This window comes from Lasiodiplodia theobromae (genome assembly GCF_012971845.1).
Source record: "Lasiodiplodia theobromae strain AM2As chromosome Unknown scaffold_14, whole genome shotgun sequence".
Classification (NCBI taxonomy): Eukaryota; Fungi; Ascomycota; class Dothideomycetes; order Botryosphaeriales; family Botryosphaeriaceae; genus Lasiodiplodia; species Lasiodiplodia theobromae.
Window position 1 is genome coordinate 43752 of NW_023336344.1, and position 19271 is coordinate 63022.

The 19271-nt window shown below is 58.3% G+C and overlaps 7 protein-coding genes across 7 annotated transcripts; 1 reads left to right on the top strand and 6 right to left on the bottom strand.

The window, feature by feature from the left end:
• Positions 1-1196: 1196 nt before the first annotated feature.
• LTHEOB_5085 (Glucose-methanol-choline oxidoreductase) lies at positions 1197-3191 on the top strand (the record flags this gene model as incomplete). Its single annotated transcript, XM_035514191.1, has 1 exon — positions 1197-3191. The coding sequence occupies one exon, from the start codon at positions 1197-1199 to the stop codon at positions 3189-3191; it is 1995 nt and encodes a 664-aa protein (XP_035373953.1).
• A 424-nt stretch (positions 3192-3615) lies between these two features.
• Positions 3616-6789, bottom strand: LTHEOB_5086 (Molybdenum cofactor biosynthesis protein 1 b; the record flags this gene model as incomplete). Its single annotated transcript, XM_035514192.1, has 1 exon — positions 3616-6789. The coding sequence occupies one exon, from the start codon at positions 6787-6789 to the stop codon at positions 3616-3618; it is 3174 nt and encodes a 1057-aa protein (XP_035373954.1).
• A 380-nt stretch (positions 6790-7169) lies between these two features.
• Positions 7170-8595, bottom strand: LTHEOB_5087 (Molybdenum cofactor biosynthesis protein 1 b; the record flags this gene model as incomplete). Its single annotated transcript, XM_035514193.1, has 2 exons — positions 7170-8179; positions 8250-8595. 2 exons carry the CDS (start codon positions 8593-8595, stop codon positions 7170-7172), a joined length of 1356 nt encoding a protein of 451 aa, XP_035373955.1.
• A 1192-nt stretch (positions 8596-9787) lies between these two features.
• Positions 9788-11604, bottom strand: LTHEOB_5088 (Glucose-methanol-choline oxidoreductase; the record flags this gene model as incomplete). Its single annotated transcript, XM_035514194.1, has 3 exons — positions 9788-10722; positions 10776-11492; positions 11562-11604. 3 exons carry the CDS (start codon positions 11602-11604, stop codon positions 9788-9790), a joined length of 1695 nt encoding a protein of 564 aa, XP_035373956.1.
• Positions 11605-13255: 1651 nt separating this feature from the next.
• LTHEOB_5089 (Chromatin remodeling factor subunit) lies at positions 13256-13794 on the bottom strand (the record flags this gene model as incomplete). Its single annotated transcript, XM_035514195.1, has 3 exons — positions 13256-13391; positions 13457-13586; positions 13659-13794. The coding sequence occupies 3 exons, from the start codon at positions 13792-13794 to the stop codon at positions 13256-13258; spliced, it is 402 nt and encodes a 133-aa protein (XP_035373957.1).
• Positions 13795-14371: 577 nt separating this feature from the next.
• Positions 14372-15887, bottom strand: LTHEOB_5090 (Map kinase; the record flags this gene model as incomplete). Its single annotated transcript, XM_035514197.1, has 6 exons — positions 14372-14991; positions 15045-15359; positions 15410-15476; positions 15533-15543; positions 15597-15718; positions 15775-15887. The coding sequence occupies 6 exons, from the start codon at positions 15885-15887 to the stop codon at positions 14372-14374; spliced, it is 1248 nt and encodes a 415-aa protein (XP_035373958.1).
• Positions 15888-16684: 797 nt separating this feature from the next.
• Positions 16685-18683, bottom strand: LTHEOB_5091 (Peptidase A1; the record flags this gene model as incomplete). The annotated part of the gene is made up of 2 exons (XM_035514198.1): positions 16685-17991; positions 18044-18683. The coding sequence occupies 2 exons, from the start codon at positions 18681-18683 to the stop codon at positions 16685-16687; spliced, it is 1947 nt and encodes a 648-aa protein (XP_035373959.1).
• Positions 18684-19271: the final 588 nt, after the last annotated feature.

Here is a 19271-nt window from a genome sequence, read left to right on the forward strand (position 1 = left end):
TGATAGCATCTGAGCTGGCATATGCCGGTAGCAGGGCAATAAATACGCGTGTCTTTTATCCAAGAACGTAAGCAATCAATAGCAATGAAAATCAAGACAACTGCAAAGGACTGGGGGATTTAAAGAGGAGCGTGACGTACGTGCAGGTGCGCGATGGTGAAGGAGCTGAGACATGGTGTAGATGAGTAAGTCCGGAGTTGCAGAACTGCGGAAAGGGAACCAAAAGAAGGCCCTGTTGCGTGCGCATCAGGCTGCAATAGCGGTGGCAAGATAATAAATGGGGGTAGACGTTGTACCTACCAAGTGCGAGCTAAGCAGGCACTGTAGGGCCGATAGAACGGGGATTGGAAAAGGTGAAGCTGCCATTTTGGGCGAGTCATGGGAGCGAATCATAGAGACGCGTGTGATAACGGCTGCATGGTGCAGGTCTTGTCGGTGTTTCCGCCAATCAGCTCGTACGGATGACGCGATTGATCAATCTACTTAACGATTCTGCATGCGCTTTGGGTAACAGCTTATAGGAAATAGCGCGCCGTTAACCCTAAGTGAATGACATCGGTGCGGGCCGGGGTACGCGGTTGCCAAGCAGGGTGCCGTTTTCGGGCACCATCTGGGACACTTGAGCGAATGTGGAAATGAGAGTCGGGCAGCAGGAGCCGGCAAGTGGCCAAGGTTCAGCCCCCAAAGCCGTTGTGCAGATACTCGCCTCAACTGGAGAAGAGTGGACGAGTCCAGGCAGAAACAATCCCTGCAAAAAGGTTTTTGTCCCTGCATGGCGCATGCCACGGCGCAATTTCATTCCACGGGCCTTACCGCTCTCGTCAAGGGGCCAATGGACTCACACGTCCACATCAAGACTGCTTCTCCGAAGTCGTGCAGTCCGATAAAAGGCGGCGAGCATTTGTCTCATCCGAGACGAGGCGGGGATGTCGATCAAAAGAAAGGGACCGTGACGGGGATGGCTTGCTTTCACCGACTTATAACTGGATTGACTGCCGCTGCTCCTGACCAAGCGCCAAGTGTGACTGTCGTCCATCCCCAGTCATTCGCTTCTCCTTTAGTATTTGCGCGCATAGGGCTGAGTGCGACGATCGTTTCAAGATGGTGCGCACAACAGGCGTGAAGAGTTTCTTTCTACTCGGAACCGCATTGCTAGCGGCTGCTGTGTAAGTCTATCTTATGATCAAGGATCTTCCATGTTTCAAGACCCACTTTCTGATGTTCTCTTCAGCGAGCCTCAACATCAACACACTTCGCGCCAAGACTCCAGCGCCACGGTCCTTGAAGACTACGAATATGTCATCGTCGGCTCCGGACCAGGCGGCGGCCCATTGGCAGCGCGTCTGGCAATAGCGGGCTACAAGACGCTGCTGATCGAGGCTGGTGAGGACCATGGAGAGGATTTGAAGGAGCGGGTGCCGGCCTTCCACGCGCAGTCGAGCGAGTACGAACCAATGCGGTGGGACTTCTGGGTGCGGCACTACGACGACGACGAGCGGCAGGCACGCGACAGCAAGTGTACGTACGACATGCCAGACGGCAGTTTGTACACTGGGCTGGATCCGCCAGAAGGAGCGCAGATGAAGGGCATTCTGTATCCGCGCGCGGGCACGCTGGGCGGCTGCGGGTCGCACAATGCCATGGTCACCATTTACCCGCATGAGCAGGACTGGGAGTATATGGTGGAGCTGACGGGCGACGAATCGTGGAACGCAGCCAACATGCGCAAGTACTTCCAGCGGCTGGAGAAGGCCGAGTACCTGCTGGGCAACAACTTGATCGGGCACGGAGTTGACGGGTGGCTGACCACGGGCACGACGGACCTGACGCTGGTGCTGGAGGATGCTAAGCTGCTGCAAATGGTCATTGCGACGGCCACGGCGCTGGGGCGCAACGTCATCGAGGGTCTGCTCACCACCGTGACCGGCCTGGCCAGCTTACTGCTCCAAGACGTCAACTTCCCCGGCAAGGCGCGCGATCAGAGCGTCAACCTGTACCAGGTGCCGCTGGCCATCGAGAACTATGCCCGCAACGGACCGCGCGAGTTTGTGCTGGAAGTGGCCAACTCGGGCAAGTACCCGCTGGATGTCCGCACCAACTGCTTCGTCACCAAAATCCGCTTCGACAACGACACCACCACCGGCGAGCCCCGTGCCGTCGGCGTCGACTTCCTCGATGGCAAGTCTCTGTACCGCGCCGACCCTCGCGCCGCTCCGTCCGGCGAGCAGCCCGCCAACGCCGTGCCCGGCAGCGTCAACGCCACCCGCGAAGTCATCGTAGCCGGCGGCGTCTACAACACGCCACAGCTGCTCAAGCTCAGCGGCATCGGCCCGGCCGACGAGCTGGCATCGCACTCGATCCCGCTCGTCAAGGACCTGCCGGGCGTCGGCACCAACCTGCAGGACCGCTACGAGATCCCCACGACGGCCAACTTCGACGGCAACTTCACCGTGCTCGAGGACTGCACCTGGGGCAAGCCGGGCGACCCGTGCCTGGAGCGCTGGCAGAACAACGCCGCCTTCAAAGGCCTCTACGGCTCCTCGGGCCTCGCCCTCTCCGCCGTCCTGAAGTCCAGCACCGCCGCGACCGACGACCCGACCGACCTCATCCTCCTCGGCGTGCCCGTCAACTTCAAGGGCTACTTCCGCAACTACTCCAACGTCTCCGTCGCCGACGCCCACCACTGGTCGTGGCTCGCTCTCAAAGCCCACACGCGCAACCGCGCCGGCACCGTGCGCCTGCGCTCCGCCGACCCGCTTGACACGCCGCTCATCAGCTTCCACTACTTCGACGAGGGCACCACCGACGGCCAAGCCGACGAGCTCGACCTGCAGGCCGTCTACGAGGGCGTCGAGTTCTCGCGCCGCATCTACGATAGCATGAGCCCCACCATCGGCGAGTGGGAGGCCGTCCGCCCCCCGGCCGGCGAGGAGGCTACCAAGCAGTTCATCAAGGACGAGGCCTGGGGCCACCACGCCAGCTGCTCCGCCCCCATCGGCGCCGACGACGACCCCATGGCCGTGCTGGATGGCGATTTCAGGGTCAGGGGTGTATCCGGCCTGCGCGTTGTCGACGCCAGCGCCATGCCGCGCATTCAGGGCTTCTTCATTGCGACCTCCGTGTACATGTTCAGCGAGAAGGCCGCCGACGTCATTATTGCGGCCGCTGAGGGCAACGAGACGCAGAAGTGAGGGGGAAAATGCGGCTTTGCAGTGCGATATGTTGGGGATTGACGGTGTAATGTGTACTTTTATTCGTTTGATGACATCATGTTTCGGCATCTAGGGGGTTGGTTAAGGAACATATGGAACATACACTTCTCTCACCTGATGAAATAAATGGGCTGGTCATTGGATTAGGAATTGCCGGTATATAAGGAAGCAAATGCTGCCGAGGACACCTGGGTCATGTTCATTTACTCAAAAAATTGTAGAGAGGAAGCCTCTTCTTGGCTATACTACAAATACAGGGAGCTGATATTTTTCTACTTCTGAATCTACTCTTTACACCGCATTGAACACCTTTCACTTTTTTCAACAGAACACACTATCGTACAGTAAGCAAATGAACACAACTCACAGAATCTCTACCATGAACCCTCATATTCGTCTCCCTTTATCCCCTCTTCCCTTTCTTCCCTTTCTTTCCCTTTTTCCCCTTCTTCCCCTCCTTTCCCTCCGTCGTCATCTTGCTCTTCTTGTCAATCAAGTTTTGCAGCTCATCGAACTCATCACTCTCATCCTCCCTCGCGTTGCTACTCTCGTCGCTCACGCTTTCCGTCTTCCCCTCGTCCTTCGTGTCATCCTTCACGTAATCCTCCATGTCCTCCAACAAATGATCGTACCAGGCCTCCCCAGGAGCAGGAGTGCTCAACACCTTCCTCGTCTCCTCCTGCGCGCGTTCTTCTACTTCAGCGAATCCTGCTTCCCTATCCCACCTCCTCTGCCTCTTCGCCATGACGTTGGTCAACAGGCACCACTCGTTGTAATCGACGCGGCTCATCGCCCTCTTCAACCGCTCCTTTTCATCCACCACCCGATGCCTGAGTACGTACTTTTTATCAACGCCCTCCTTCTGCAGCTGCATGTACTTCCACGTCATCTTCGGCGGCCGAGTCTTAACGAACCTCTCCCAACTCTTCCTCAGCTCCTCCTCGCCGACCTTCTGCAGCGCCTCGACATCATCATCATCCAAGCCCGGCGGCGTCCACTGCAGGATGTCGTACCGCGACGTGTGGACGCCGATCTTGGCCGCGAGCGCGATCGTGACCATGGCCCTGCCGCCCTGCGAGCGCGCCCGCGGCCAGTGCGGGCTGTACTTGGGCGAGCGCCGCGCCACCGCCGCCGCGCGGCCCAGCGCCGCCAGCTTCTCCATGCGCTTGTCCCACATGCCGTTGCGCAGCCAGCGCTGCCGCTCCAGGCGCTCCGCCGGGTCCTTCAGGTGTTCGGGCATGGGCTGGGTCGAGGCGGGCGACTTCTGTGCCCCTTTGATGTCTTCTGGTGTGGGTTGGACCTGCGGGAGGGCGAAGCCGATGCCGTCGGGCCTGTCGCCCTTCGAGCGCCTCTCGGCGGCGGCGATGAAGCCATCAGGGTCGTGGTGGAAGGATGGCGTCGGACGTCGCGGCGTGGTTGTATAGAAGGGATATCTTATGGCAGCTTCTTCTTCTTCGTTTTCTTCTCCCTCCGAATTTTGCAGCACGTTTGCCGAGGGGTTCCTTGCGATAGCTTGTGCTTCAAGCTGATTTTTTCGCATCTCTTCTGCTTCAAGCTGATTTTTTCGCATCTCTTCTGCTTCCAGTGCCAGAAGCTGGGCCAGTCGCTTCTTCTTTTCCTGTTCCTTCTCTCTTTTCAAGTCTCTTTTCTCCTGCTTTATCGCTACCTTCCTCTCTCTCCGCCTCAACTTTCTTTGCTCCCTATACTTTCGCGCCTTCTCCTCGAAGTAATCCTTCTTCTGCTGCCTGACCTCCCTCTCAAACTCCCGATCGGACTCCTCATCGACCTCCTGGTTGACCTCCTCGACCTCTTCCTCGGCCTCGTCCTCCTGGATCTTCTGGGCCTTGGTCTGGAACTCGCGGCGCTTCCCGCTCGACCTGGCGTTGTCGGCGAAGAGGTCTCGAGGGGACAGTTGTCTGATCATCGACGCCGTGAGTAGTGAGTTCTGGTTGGAATCGACGTCAGCCATGTGTGCATCGTTGAGCGGCGCCATTGTGGTTTCTACCGGCTTCTTGAGATTCACCCCAGCAGAAGAAGTAGCAGTGGTAGGAGCCGAAGAAGAAGGAGGAGACGTCTCGGAGGAGGTAGCAGTGGCAGTAGAAGGAGGAGTAGGCTCTGTGTCTTCTTTTTCCTCCTTCACCCTCGCGCTCTGCTGCTGCTGCTGCTGCTCCTCCTGACGCACGACGCTGCCGTTCTGCACCCCCTCGTTTTTGGCGCCCGCTGGGACCGGCGGCTGATCGTCGTCCTCGAGCACCTCCTCCTCCACGTCGTCGGCCTCAACTTCTTCGTCGAGGAGTTCCTCTCTTTCCAGTTCTTCAAGTTCTTTCATCAGCTGTTGCTCGAGAATCGTGGCATAATCCTCTCGCGCCAGCTCCTCCAAATCTTCGACATCTTCTTCATCAACCACCAGCTCCTCCCCCTCCTCCTCCTCCAAAGCCTCAGCATCATCTTCCTCCACCACCATCTCCTCCTCCAAAGCCTCAGCTTCAGCAGCAGCAGCAGCAGCGACGCCCTCCTCCCCCTCAACCCCCTCCGCGCCACCATTCTCGATCGCCGCCGGCGAATACGCCTTACGCGGGATCCAACTGAGCAACTGCATCGCCTTCTCGGGCTCCCACCCGGAGCGGGTCAGCACGCGATAGCACTTCTTCCACTCCCGCCTCGCCAACCCACCCCCCTCACCCTCCTCCGCCGCCTCCACAACCGCCCTCCTCACCCCCTCATCCACCGCCCCGGCCGTCGTCGTCATCAACCCCTCCAACCGCCCACTCCTCACCACGCCCGCCCGCGCGAACAACCACCCCACGTCGACCCAGTCGCCCGACTTGCCGCCCGTCTTGAGCACGACGCGGGCGTTCTGCAGCGACATGGCCTTGTCGACGGCCTTGCACATGTCGTAGACGGTCAGCGCGGCGGCGGATGCCGCGTGCAGAGCGTCCATCTCGACGCCCGTGCGGCCCGTCGTCTCGACGCGCGCCGTCAGCAGCACGCCGCCGAAGGGGTACGCGGCGCTGTCGGCCACGGCGCGCGGGTCGCCCGGGGAAAGGTGCGAGGTCGAGTAGAGGCGGGCGCGGGAGTCGGGGCGGTGGTGGGTGAGGGGGGAGGGTTCTTCGTCGAGGTCTTCTTCTTCGTTGGCGTCGTCTCGTGGGGCGGTGCTGGAGTTCTCAGCCGGTGGCTCGATCAAGCCGGCCTCGACCTCGGCGTGGGTGATGTCGATGTTGTGGCACAGCGGGATGATGGTCGGCGTCTGCTTGGCCGCCATGATGCCGGCGATGCGCGCCACGCTGAGCACGTCGCCCTTTTTGATGGCGTTTTGCTTGATGAGCCGGAGCGGCTCGGGCTTGGAGAAGCGCACCGTCGAGACGGCGAAGGCGGTGCGGTGCGTCGGTCTCTTGTTGCCTACCGCCACCATGTGTGCCGTGCCGTTTTGGTTGACGTGCGTGAGTTTGATGGGCCGCTGCTCATTTTCTTCTTCCTTCTGTTGGTTGAAAGGATCTTCATCGTCGAACTCTTCTTCGTTGGGCCATCCCTTAGGGGAAACCTTGCGGCTGGAGGATGAGAAATATCTGATTCCCATTCTTGATGATGCCGCACCGAGGAGATGAGTTGGGATTGATTTCCATGGTTGTGATGTGTTTGATACACCTGGACGTGCTGGCGCTTTGGCCTTATACTGAGCACCCAAAATTGAGCGTCTGGAATGTTGTTCGTCTGCGAAATGGATTAGCGAGCGTTTCTCACTTCGCACGATTGGGTAAGCAGTTGGGATATGGGAACAGCTTCGATTCAACAGCGACAGTAGTGCATTGGATGAGGGTGCCCCCTCTGGATACGTGAACATGATATGAACGCCGCCAGATGCCGCTCCCTGGTAGTATCCTAAGACCAGAAAACTCGTGGCTCATGTGCAATCCAACATTGTCAAAAGAAAAATCACTTTGCAGACGAGAGAAACCGTTACCCACCGATTAGAATCATAGGCCTGTTCTTCATGTTTTCGAGCTCCCCCATTCCGGCGTGTTTTGCCTTCTTACGCTTAACAGCAGCGCCAATGACTTCAAGGAGCTCGCGCTCCCGCTCACTCCAGCCGGGGGTTGAACTCTCACTCAGAAGACCTTGTTGCCTGTTCATCTCAACCTCCTTGATAGCTTCGAAAGCCTCTTGGTCAATCGGCTTGCCGTCGTTATCTTTCCTCATGATATCGCGCAGCGAGACCTCGGTATTGCCAAACAAGCAGACTTTCAGGTTACCGTCACTCGTGATGCGCAGCCTGTTGCAAGTACCGCAAAAATTATGCGTCATGCTCGTGATGAACCCAATCTTGCCGACGAAGCCGGGAATCTCCCACGTCTTGCTCGTGTCGTTCTTGTGGCCCTTGACGGGGCGCACGTCCGGGTACTTGGCGCGGATGACGTCCAGCATCTCCTGGTAGGACATCATCTTCTTCTGGTTCCACTTGTTCCCATCGAACGGCATGTACTCGATGAAGCGCACCTCGATGTCCTTCTCGCGGCCCAGCTCGACGAAGGGCACGATCTCGCGGTCGTTCATGCCGCGCATGACGACGCAGTTGATCTTGAGCTTCACCGGCGCGCCCAGCCGCTTCATCTCCAGCACCCGGTCTATGCTCTTCATGACCGCGTCGAAGCCCTTGCGCCGCGTCATAATAGTGAACTGGAACGGGTCCAGCGTGTCCAGGCTCAGGTTGATGCCTGTCAAGCCCGACTCCACCATGCTGTCCAGCTTGCGGTGCAGCGATATGCCGTTCGTTGTGATGGCCAGCTCGCGCAGGCCCTTGGAGCGGAGCGACCCGATGGACTGCATCAGAGGGAGGATGTCGCGGCGCACCGTGGGCTCGCCGCCGGTCAGCCGAATCTTGTTGACGCCTTGGGACACGAAGAGCGACGAGATGTAGAAGATTTCGGGGGTCGTCAGCAGGTGGTCCGGCGGGGAGAGTGGGACGCCCTCTGTGTGACGTAGTTGTTAGCCGTGGCACTTTTTTTTTCTGACTTCTGCAGGCGGGTGAAAGCAACGTACCTTCTGGCATGCAGTACAGGCAGCGCAGATTGCAGCGCTCAGTGATACTGATACGCAGGTAGTCATGCTGGCGATTGAAGGTGTCGGTCAAAAATTCCGAGAAGGGCTTTGCCTGCTTGATCGCATCTCTGCGGCTCTGCGGCGGCGGCGGAAACTCGACCTGGGCACCCGGAACCTCGAGGCCGGGCTCAGGTGCCACAGCAGCGGTCGTGATCCTGCGCGTGGCAATAGATCGGTAGGTTGGGGTTGGCGGGACGAGCTTGCCACCGAGGATGTGCGGTCGTCTGGCGGCGATGCTGCGAGTGCGCAGTGCCTGGGCGCGGGCGCGCACAATGTGTCCGGCCATGGTGGCAGAGGATCTGGAGGAGCACTAGCTCGCGATTCTTGTGCTCAACCGGCCATCAGGTGCGGGCATGATCCGTATGCGGGGGAGGGTTAGCAATTTTATCGCGGCATTCAAGGTCGCGCTGATAGGTGGAGCGCGGTCTCGGTGTTCGGCGACGAGAGGATTATCGATGAGTGGAGGCCCGCGAAAGCTGTGACTAAGCAGCCAACCAAACAACAGTCATCGCAACCCAAGCCGATAGTGTGCATCTCCGCGCAAAGATTCGCCAGCAAGCTGTTTAGTGCGCGAATAGTGGTGTACGGCTCTCGCTACCGAGGATTACACCCATGCACGTTTAAACGAAAGCTCTCTAGCCGACGCCTATTATCAATGCTTTTTACACTTACGTTCCTTTTGCTCGGAATGCAGCGCGGAATGACAAGCTTTATTGATCCTGAAGGAGCACATGTACCTCGCAAGTGCGAAGCAAGAATGTTGAGCATATTTAAACCAAAGTAAGCACATGACATCTGCACATCACCTACCCAGATAGGAAATCCGATCGGCATCTGCCCTCCGTGTGCATGCGTTCTGTATGTACAAAGGCTCCGACGTCATATCCTATTTTCAGCTATGACCAAGCATGCAGTAGGAGGTATTTGAACAACCATAATCGAAACGTTTGCCTGGTCGAACTAGCTGCAGAACTAACCGCCAATCAACGACATCTTCAACACTTCACAATGTTAAGCTCAGCTTTCTATATTATTCCAGGCCAACTTGATAAAAGCAACAAAAAGAATATGCCTATGCCGACAGCAACCGAGACAGCCTCCCACCAAGCCCAATCTCGGATCTTCTCCTCGACCACCTGGCGCACAAAATAAATGCCGAACAGCAAGAGAAGCTAAGGAGGAAAAGAACCAACCCCATTCTCAAAGCTTATATCTATTAGACCACGAATAGGCCGAAGGCAAAGGTAAGGATGGGGCTGCCCCTGAGTGGGGAACGCTGAAAAGTGGGACAAGAATGGCCAAGAATCCAGACAAGGAAACTGCAACGTCGAACAGGCCTCCATAACCCAGCCTGTTTTTCTTTTTCCTCTTTTCTTCACAAATGCCATCAGACCGCCAATTGAGAGGACAAATTTCAATATTTCATTGCGCATTCTGGTATATCATGTACTAAAATTACCCCACAATCATCACGCCCTTCAGAACCCATACTCGGCAATCATCTTCTCGGCCGCGGTCTCGCCGACCAAGTAGGCCACGCTCACGACGTGGCAGTTCAGCACGAACGGCGGCACCGAGTTATCCACAACACGCAGGCCCTCGAGGCCCTTGACCTTGAAGGCCGAGTCGACGCACGACGCGGGGTCCTCGGGCTTGCCCATCTTGACGGTGCCGGTCATGTGCCAGGTGGTGCCGCAGTAGGCCTGGATGTACTTCCAGATCTCGTCGTCGCTCTTGTCCTTGGGCAACGCCGTGTCGGCGACGACGTGGCGGGCGAGCGGCTCGGCCTCCATGACGCGCCAGCTGCGGCGTACGGCCTCGATCATGTTGCGGCGGTCGAAGGGGTGCGAGAAGAGCTTGGGGTCGCAGCGGGGCGGCGCGCGCGGGTCGGCACTGGCGAGGGTGACGGTGCCCGTGCTCTGCGGCGCCATCTGCATCGACAGGATGCTCAGGAACTCGCCGTTGGGGTCGGCCAGCGGGTGGATGGCCGGGCACAGGCAGATGTGCTCGAACGTCGGCACCGTCGGCTTGCGCAGGTGCGACTTGACGCTGTCCGGCAGTGCCTCGAACTCGGCGCTCGCGTGCACCTCGGGCGCCTGCTGCCAGCCCATCAGCAGCGTGTTGTAGTAGACCGACAGCGGGCCCGTCTGGTCCGCCGCGAACTGCTTGCGCGCCGCCTCCAGCTTCTCCGCGTCGTTGAACAGCTGCGGCCGCCCGTTCAGGCCCGACTGGAACTCCTTGACCAGCGCCACGAACGCGTGGTCCTGCAGGTTCTGTCCCACGCCGGGCAGCTCGTGCACCTGCGGGATCGAGTGCTTGGACAGCTCGGCCGAAGGACCGACGCCGGAGAGGAGGAGGATCTTGGGCGTGTCGAGAGCACCGGCGGAAAGGACGACTTCCTTCGAGGCGAGGTCTGTATTGAAGTGTCAGAAAGGGCATGCTGCCAATTGAGTGATCCAAACTCACAAGTCTCTCCATTGGCCACCACACCCACGGCCTTCTTGCCCTCAAACACGACCTTCTCCACCGGCTTGTCCGTCAGGATGGTCAAGTTGCTCGGCGCATTCTCCAGCATGGCCGTCTTGGACGTGCTCCTGATGCTGTTCTTGGACGTTGCCGGCACAACACCGATACCGATGGGGTTTCCCGAGTTGATATCGAGGTTGGGCTTGAGGCCGATGGCCTGGTCGGCGGCCTGGAAGTTCTCCTCGATGCTCCACTCCCAGCCCTTTGCGAACTCAATCTGCAGCGGGCCCTTGTCGCCGTGCGCGCTCTTCTTCGGGTCGATGAACCTCCTGAACTTCTCGGGCACGTTGATGTCGTAGGCCTCGAGCGCGTCGTAGCGGCGGCGCGCGGCCTCCCAGCCGTAGGCCTCGTCGCCCACCTGCGCCGCCCACTCCTCGTAGTCGTCGCGGGGACCCACCGTGTAGCACGCAAAGTTGATGCCCGACGACCCGCCCAGCCCTTTGCCGCGCGAGTAGTCGACCTCACGCCCGTTCAGGTGCTCCTGCGGCACCGTCTTGTACCCCCAGTTCATCCCGTCCGTCATCAGCGTCGTGAACCGGTCCGCCAGGTACAGCTTGGATGGCACCGCGTTCGGCCCGCCCGCCTCGAGCAGCAGCACGCGCGGTGCCGCCGCCGTCCGCGACAGTCGCGAGGCCAGCGTCGCGCCGGCAGGCCCGCCTGTGGGAAGGAATCAATTGTTAGCAAGGCAATTGAGAGGTGGAGAGGCCAATGGCGGGGGATCCTTACTGCCGACGATAATAAAATCGTACTTCTCAATTCCAGAGCCCATGGTGGCGGAGAGTGTTGGAATGAATTATCGAGGAGGATTAAAGTGATCACCAGCAGCTCGTAAGGAAGGAACCGAAGCTAGAGACCATAAGTCAGTGAGCAGGACTGGCCGAATAAATAGGCAGTCCATTCCCAGGGGAGGAGGGAGAGCTAGCTAGCACCCCGCCATGCATGCGGCGTTGCCCCTCCCTGCATGATGTATCGCATGGGTGGGTACGGCCAAGCAATAGGAGAAGCAAAGAAAGATGAACCCTGTCCTTACCACATTGTCCTGAACAGGCGCCAATTGCAGCGTTATCTGCCAGAACACGCGGTGGGTTGGCGTTCCCGCAGGATGGCCCAAGGACGCGCCGTCGAAACGTAGCGCGGGTCACCTTGCAGCGGCACTGAATCGCTCACCACATCAGGGACCATCAAAGGACGTGGGCGTTCTTCTCGACCCAGTCGTCGCCACCACCTGATGGGTAATTCATGCGTCGTTCTTGGTCATCTCTTTTCCCGTTATAGAATGCTAGTGTTGTTGAGCATTTGGGCGTCCCATGATCGAGTGCTGAGATAAGAGGGACTAATTGACCCGCTTCGCACTTACACCTTCCGCAAACCAGGTCAGAAGCAACGTGAAAAAAAAGACGAGCTCCCATGGCGGGGTCGCGCGCTTACGGCGTGGGGAATAAGCTCCGCTGCAGGTTCGCTCACTAAGCCCTGACTGAGGTGGTATCCAGCATGCGTTCGGCGTAGTTGCCGCAGCGCCTAGGCGGCATCTAGGGGGTCTGTCCGGAAGTAAGACCTCTTGGCACGAGGGTCCACAGCTTCTTTGCCTCGATTCGGCAATGCACCTGTGAATCGCGCGAGTTGTTCAACTGTGAGAATCGGTTGGGGGCCGCGAGGCCTCGTAAGATGCACGTGCCTAGCCTGCCGTTACCCGCGGCTGGAGTAATGGAAAGCTGACGGCAGAGAAAACACATGGCACCATTCCGGATGAAAGGGGCGGCGCGACGGAAAGGCTGGCGTGGGCAGACGTTCGTTGCAAGTCGGGACGACGTCGATAGCGTTGCCCTGAACGGTCGCAAGCGGGAGCGGGAACGTTGCCTACAGCCGGTGAGGCTGCTTTAGACCGCAAAGTAGTGGCTCGCCTTGCGAGGATCAGCAGCTGGTCCCACTCGGTGCGTTACCTGTCTCTAAACCGAACATCTCGTAACGTGTTGCTGAATCAACCTGGTCAGGAGAGCATTGCGATATGCAACAATTCGATCATTGACATGACGGTGCCATTGCCACAGCCCTCTTCATCAGATTTCGACGCATGCGTCTGGAAGCGGATGGTGCGAGATGTGAGTAAAAAGGTGTGGAGGGGCCTGTGCGCTACTGCGGGGGTGCATCCCGGCGATCAATATTTTGAGCGCGAGCCACTGAATCAGACACCATTCACATGTGCCGCCGCAATCCCCTATAACTTCGAGACCTGAAACCTGCGGCGATCCCGACTTGCTCCGGCGAGACCTTCGTTGAAATGTGCTCAGAAGTCGAATGTCGTTCTTATTAACTGATCCCACTAATAATACAATGGCCATATCATCCATTCATGTCGTATTCCGTATCTTTTCAGCACTCAATGCCTCAATGCAAACGCGGTATCGGGTCGAAGCCTCCATTTATGCCTTAGGCTCGTGGCCAGGAGCCTGGCGGACGTTCTCAAAGACGTCGGCGTTACCAGGATTCTGCTCGCTGTAGATGCGCCTCTTGTCCTCGGGACCACCCGGACCCTCGAAGTCGTAGTCCTTGGTCGGGCTGATGGCATGTTAGCACTAGCATTCTCCATTTTAGGTTGGGTACAGAGCTTGAATACCACTTACCGGCCGGTGCCCTTCTGGAAGTCACCACCATGCTCGACGGGGATCTCACGGCCAGTGGCCGCCGAACCATACATCACCTCAGCACCGGGGAACCGCTCGGCACGGTTGAGGTCGACACCGGACTCCTCGGCTGTGATGGCGCCGTCAGCTTACGCTCATCGCTGTTTGTCAATGGAGATGCATATCGTTCGGGGGAACATACTGCTAACGGAGGCACCCTTGCCGTGTCTAGCAGAGGGGTTGTTGTCGTGTCCAGTCTTCATGGCGTGACTGTTGAGGTCCTTCTCAGCCTGCTCAGCAAGCTTGTTGATGTCCTGACCCTTGTACTCAGCAGACATGATGACAGATTCGAAGTCGAGGTTGTTGATAGTGTTTCGACGGGTTTGGAAAAAGGAAGATGGAGGTTTTGCGCAATTGGGTATCGCAGAGGTTGTTTGAGTGAAGTGATGAGGAGAATATGGCAGCTGTTAGCTGGAGTAGAGGTACTTATTCCCTTCTCTCTACGCCTGGATGATGTAATAGTGATGATGATGTCAGAAGCATGAGCCCGCTCGAAGGAGCCCCACTGAACCGCATAATCAGAGTCCCAATGATCGAACCGACGATTTCGATAGCAATCGCGGATGGCGTGGCACAACGACGTCAGCATACTTTCCGCGGCGGGGTGATTGTGGAGTCGCAGATGGCCAGATGTGGGGGACTGGATGAACGCTCGCATCGTAGAATTGACATTTACTCTCGTCTTTCGGACCGCAAAAACCGGCCTCGCGACCAATGCACACCAAGGCGACTGGCTCTGATTGCAAAGCAGCAGCTCGCTAAAGGAATAATGAAGAAGAAACACAATTGGTTGAGATAAAAAGCCAAGCAAGTCCCTTCTCGCTATTTCCAAAACAGATGTCCGGCTGATTCCATCTATGCTCTCCTATCCATGCCGGCCTGCAGCTCCTGCTCAAGTCCCATGTCGTGTAGGGGAGCGTGCGCCTCCTGAGGCCTGGGGTTCTCGTAGGCCCTGGGGTCGTAGTGCTCCGGAATCGGTACCGCGGGCTGCTGGTTTTGGGGGTGCACACCAGCCTGCGGCTGCACACGAACCATCTGCCTGAACCTCTGCACCTCGGCCAAGATCATCTTCTTCATCTCGCCAATGTCCTCGACAACCTCAAAGTGGAAATCGAACGTGGTGGGGCACGAAGGCTCGTCCGACGCATCGTGCCAGATGTGGAGGTAGCGGTGCTCAAGCGCCTCCTCGACCGAGATGCGCTGCGATGGGTCAAAGGCCAGCATGCGGTCGAGAAGGTCGAGGGCATCGGGGTTGGCGTTGCGGAAAAGCTGAGCAAACTGGACCTTCGGCATGTAGGGAAGGTTGCGGACGTAGTCCTGGGCACGAGGAGAGCCAATCCTGGACAGGGTCTCCTCGTTCGGCGTACCGAGATAGTGCAGGATCTGGTTCAGCTGGTCGACATAATCCCTGCCCTTGAAGAAGGGCTTGCCGCCAAGCAGCTCCGCCAAGATACAGCCAACCGACCAAACGTCGACTTGGAGCAGTTAGAATCCACATGTTGCACAAGCGGGAGCGGCTGAAACTTACTGGCTTTCGTGTAGCTCTGGAAGCTCAACATGATCTCAGGCGCACGGTACCAGCGAGTAGCGACGTACTCGGTCATGTATCCCGCATTCTCCTCCGGGTCCATTGAAAAGCCACGGGCAAGACCGAAGTCACAGATCTTCAGCTCGCAGTCGGCGTTCACCAGCAAATTGCCGGGCTTCAGATCACGGTGGAGGACATTGGCCGAGTGGATGTACTTCAGTCCGCACAGGATCTGGTAGATGAAGGACTGGAAGTGGGCATCGGTGAGAGGCTGGCCGGACCTGATGATGGCGGCCAGATCGCACTCCATCAGCTCTGTTTCTCCATCAGCTCGGATCGCGGCAGGCCAGTGGCAGGGCTCGTACCTTCGTAGAGATAGCACTCGTTGAAGTTCTCGGGCCTGGGAATGTCCATGTCGTAAAGACAGGTGATCTAGCACGCCAACCCATCAGTATTGCTCAGTTCGACCGGCTGTGGACCGCACGTACGTTCCTGTGGCCTGCAGTTGTGTCAGCGGCTGATGTCTCTCAAGCGAGGCGCGCGCCGACTTACCTCTGAAGTGCTGCAGCAGCTTGATTTCTCTGAGGGCACGCTTGGCCAGGATCTTCTTGCTGAAGACATTGGTGACCTTCTTGATGGCGACGCCCTCCTGGGTCTGGTTGTTCTGCGCCGCGCTGCGAGCGGTTAACACAATGTTTACAGTGCTGGCGGGGCGCGGCGGCGCGCGTACCAGACGATACCGTAGGCACCCTGGCCCAGCTCCTTCGTCACGGTGTATCTCTCATCGACGATGAACTCCTGGTTGAAGACCTTGAAGATCTTGCGGCCCTGGAGGTCGGTCATGGTCGCGGCGTGGCGGATGGCGGGGTAATGGGTTCGGTAGGAGCAGTCGACGCCGTGGGGCTGGAGCGAGGGTAAGAAGCAGAAGACGCGCAATGAACAGAGCGGGTCAATTTACGCTGGGGCGAGCGAGTTGGACGGCGGCGGGATGGCGTCGGGGCGCTTGCGGTTGCGCGTCTCGTCTGGAGGTGGGCTGTCGCGAGATAGGCGGGCAGCTGCGAGCGAGGGCGCGGGAACCCGGTCAACAGGCGCGGCCGAGCGTGGAGAAAAGGCAGGCACGCGGGAGGAAGCACAAAGGGGTCTTCGGGAATGCGCAGCGAGGCACACAGGGCTGTGTCTTTGTCGACGGCGAGCGGAGAGCAGGCTGAGGGGTCTCTGCTCAGTGTGGGTCGGCGCGTAGCAACCCATGTCTGCCGCAGCCCTAACGCCGCGGCCTCGCCTGCACCGCCCACCGCAGCAGCAGCTGAGCCAAACCATCCTGCCCGCCTGCCCGGTGCCCAAGCTCGCAGCGATCCGCCTACTGCATGCGGGTAAGGCCCCTCGCCTGGATTAAAAAAAGGCCAGCGTGGCTGTCAGCCGTCAGCACGCAGCCAAGGCCCTGCCAAAGTCTGAGGCAGCTCTGGCCCCCACTCTCGCCAACCGGAACAAAAGCGTCAATACATCCGCCCCATTATCCATTATTTGTCCTACTGCTCCGACCCCGTGCCGATTGTTCTCTTGGTATTAGCCCTACCTGAAACCCGCAACTTCCCAGATCGTGGTCCAGAACGCCATCGCTAAAATCATAAACAAAAAATTCGCTACTCTTCGAACGAGAATCGCCGTCGAGACGGGCTTGGCCCGCCGCTCGACGATCCACCACCCAGTGGCGAGAGCGGGGAAAATGTTCTGCCGTGCTCACCCTCCGCCGTGAGAGGCGACACCGGAAGGTCTCCTGTGTGAATGACCCGCTTTACCTCCTCGGGCCTGACCGGCGACGGCCGTGGCCGATCGGGCGCTGTGGGTGTTGTCGGCGACGGCTCTGGATCCGTCCCGTTATACTTCTGCTCTCTGTACATCATCGCCTGCTTCTCGGACAGCTGCCGCGAGTCTGCCTCTGAGGCCTTGGGATAGTCGCCCGGCATTTCGAAAATCTGCTGCTCGTGCGCCTCGACCTCGGACGGATACAGCTGCTCCTGCTTCTGGTCTTTTTCTGCCCTGGCGCTGGGGGTGGCGTCTAGCTCCGCCTTTGGTATCACCAATGTGGATTCCTCGCCTCGGCTCGCTGCTGCCTGGGCCTCGCTCGAGCCATCGCCGCTGCTCACTGGCCCTGATTTGTCCGATCCGAGCTTAGCCTTCAACGCTCGGTAGCGTCTTCTCCAGTAGAACAGGCCGATCAGAGACAGCACTGCAAGGATTGCGACCACCCCACCCACCGCGATACCTGCGATTGCCCCCGTCGAAAGCGCGCCTTGCGTGTCTTCCTCCTCGTAAATGGACGTGCCGTTCGGGGAGTAGATTGTGGTAATGTTTTGAGGAATATCAAGTCCGAAGACGCATTGAGAGACGGAAAAGTTGGAGCGCTCGTGGTCCACAACGATATATGCCTCCTGGAGAAAGGTGCGGCCAAAGACATACTGACTATCGTTGTAACCCCGCCGGATAGGAAAATACGAGGTGCTTTCAGATAAGCCGCGGTAGGGCGGCTGGGCCGTGAGGTCGAAAGCGGCATACGGAAGGACAATGTCAATCGTTTCGCCACCGTTTGTCGTCTGCCCAAGTGTGAATGTCACGTTGGCGTTCTCGGCTACTAAGGTGTCGTGCAAAGTGTCGTTCACAAGGTAGAGCTCGGTATCGTTGTCATACGTCAATCCGAAAGCCTCCTCAAAACGTTTACAAGCATCAACAGGCAACCAAATCTGCGGCACTGTCGAGTCAATGTACATGGTGACAGAAGTTGGCAGGAGATCGACATTGGACTGGGTTGCAGAGGTCATGCTGATTGCTTGCAGGCCAACCACAACATCCCGCTCATTGTCCGGTGCGAAAGTAAAGCTCATGTTGTTCGGAGTGAACCGGGATGCGTCGTAGCCTCCCAGGGTAAGGCTTCCCAGGACCTTGTTCAACCCTGAAATCAGATTAGTAAATTACGAAGCGAAACTGGGCGTTGGCATCCGTACTGTATGGATTCCCTGCAGTGTACCCGTACGACAGCGAGGGAATGAGCTCTTGTTCCTTGAGCAGTGTCATGTAGCTTGGCGACGGATTGTTGAAGGAGCTGAAATTCGTCGGCTTGGGGTGTAGACCAAATACACCAAGGAAAAAATCCAGGTCCATCATGGCACCAACGGTAGCATTGTCCAGCGTGGGCCCGTTCTCACCCTGCCCCATTAAACCCACAACCTCATAACCATACATGGCAGCGGCATCGTATCCCAAATTCCGCTCTATCCAAGTCGAGTAGTTCCCTATACTTTCCCAAGTGGAGGAATCCGAGATGTTGAAAACCCATCCGCGATCGGATGCGCAACTGGTGTCGTCGGTGTAGGCACAGCCTTCGGGTTTGACGACCCATATCTGCTGGCTGGATGTCGCCGGAAAGACGCGCACGTACTGTTGGGGAGTGCCGACGCGCAAAGTGAAAGAGGACCACTGTCCATCAATGCCGTCCCAGTTCTGATCCGGAGTGAAGACGATGGGTGCCAGGTCGGTGGCACGAGTCTCAACGGCGGAAGAGTCACACACGGAAGGAAGGAATGCGAGAAGAGCGAGTGGCGAAAAGGGCAGCGCCCATCTGCAGGCGCGTCGAAGGGTCATCATGTCGGTGCAGGATCGATGCTTCGATGGAGGCAGCAGAGAGGAAATCGGCAGTTTGCTGTCATGGTATCCTGTGGGTCTCTTGCGCTGCTAGAGGGACGGACAAGCGCGCATTGTGGTACAGGTTCGCGCAAAAGTCAGGAACGAAAGGCGGGTCGCACTGGCAAGTCGAGGTGGAGGCGAACGGGAGAGGGCGGCGGGCGGATAGGCGTGGTGTGGCTTAGTTCGGGCTTTGGTCGCGGAGGCGGCTGTGTGGTTGCGTATGCTCCAATGGCTTCATGCACGTCGTGGGACGGAGGCTGACAGACTTTTTGCGACGAGCTTCAGAGAGATTACTGTCGGCGCGGGGGGCCCCGAGGTTCTTGACGCGGCTCACCAGTGCCGACGCTCTCCTCACTTGGCCAGCGCCATCATCAGCGCCGGCCGGTGCGGTGCTATATGAGGCCCAATCGCACCGTCGGGCGGGCGCCATCGCGCTCCTTCGGGCTCGGAACGCCGCCTCATCCCCGCTGGCGTTCGACGACTCGTGCGACGGACTTCGCAGGGTGGTAGCTGGGCGCGGCAGCTGGACCCTTTACAGGCCGCGCTGGG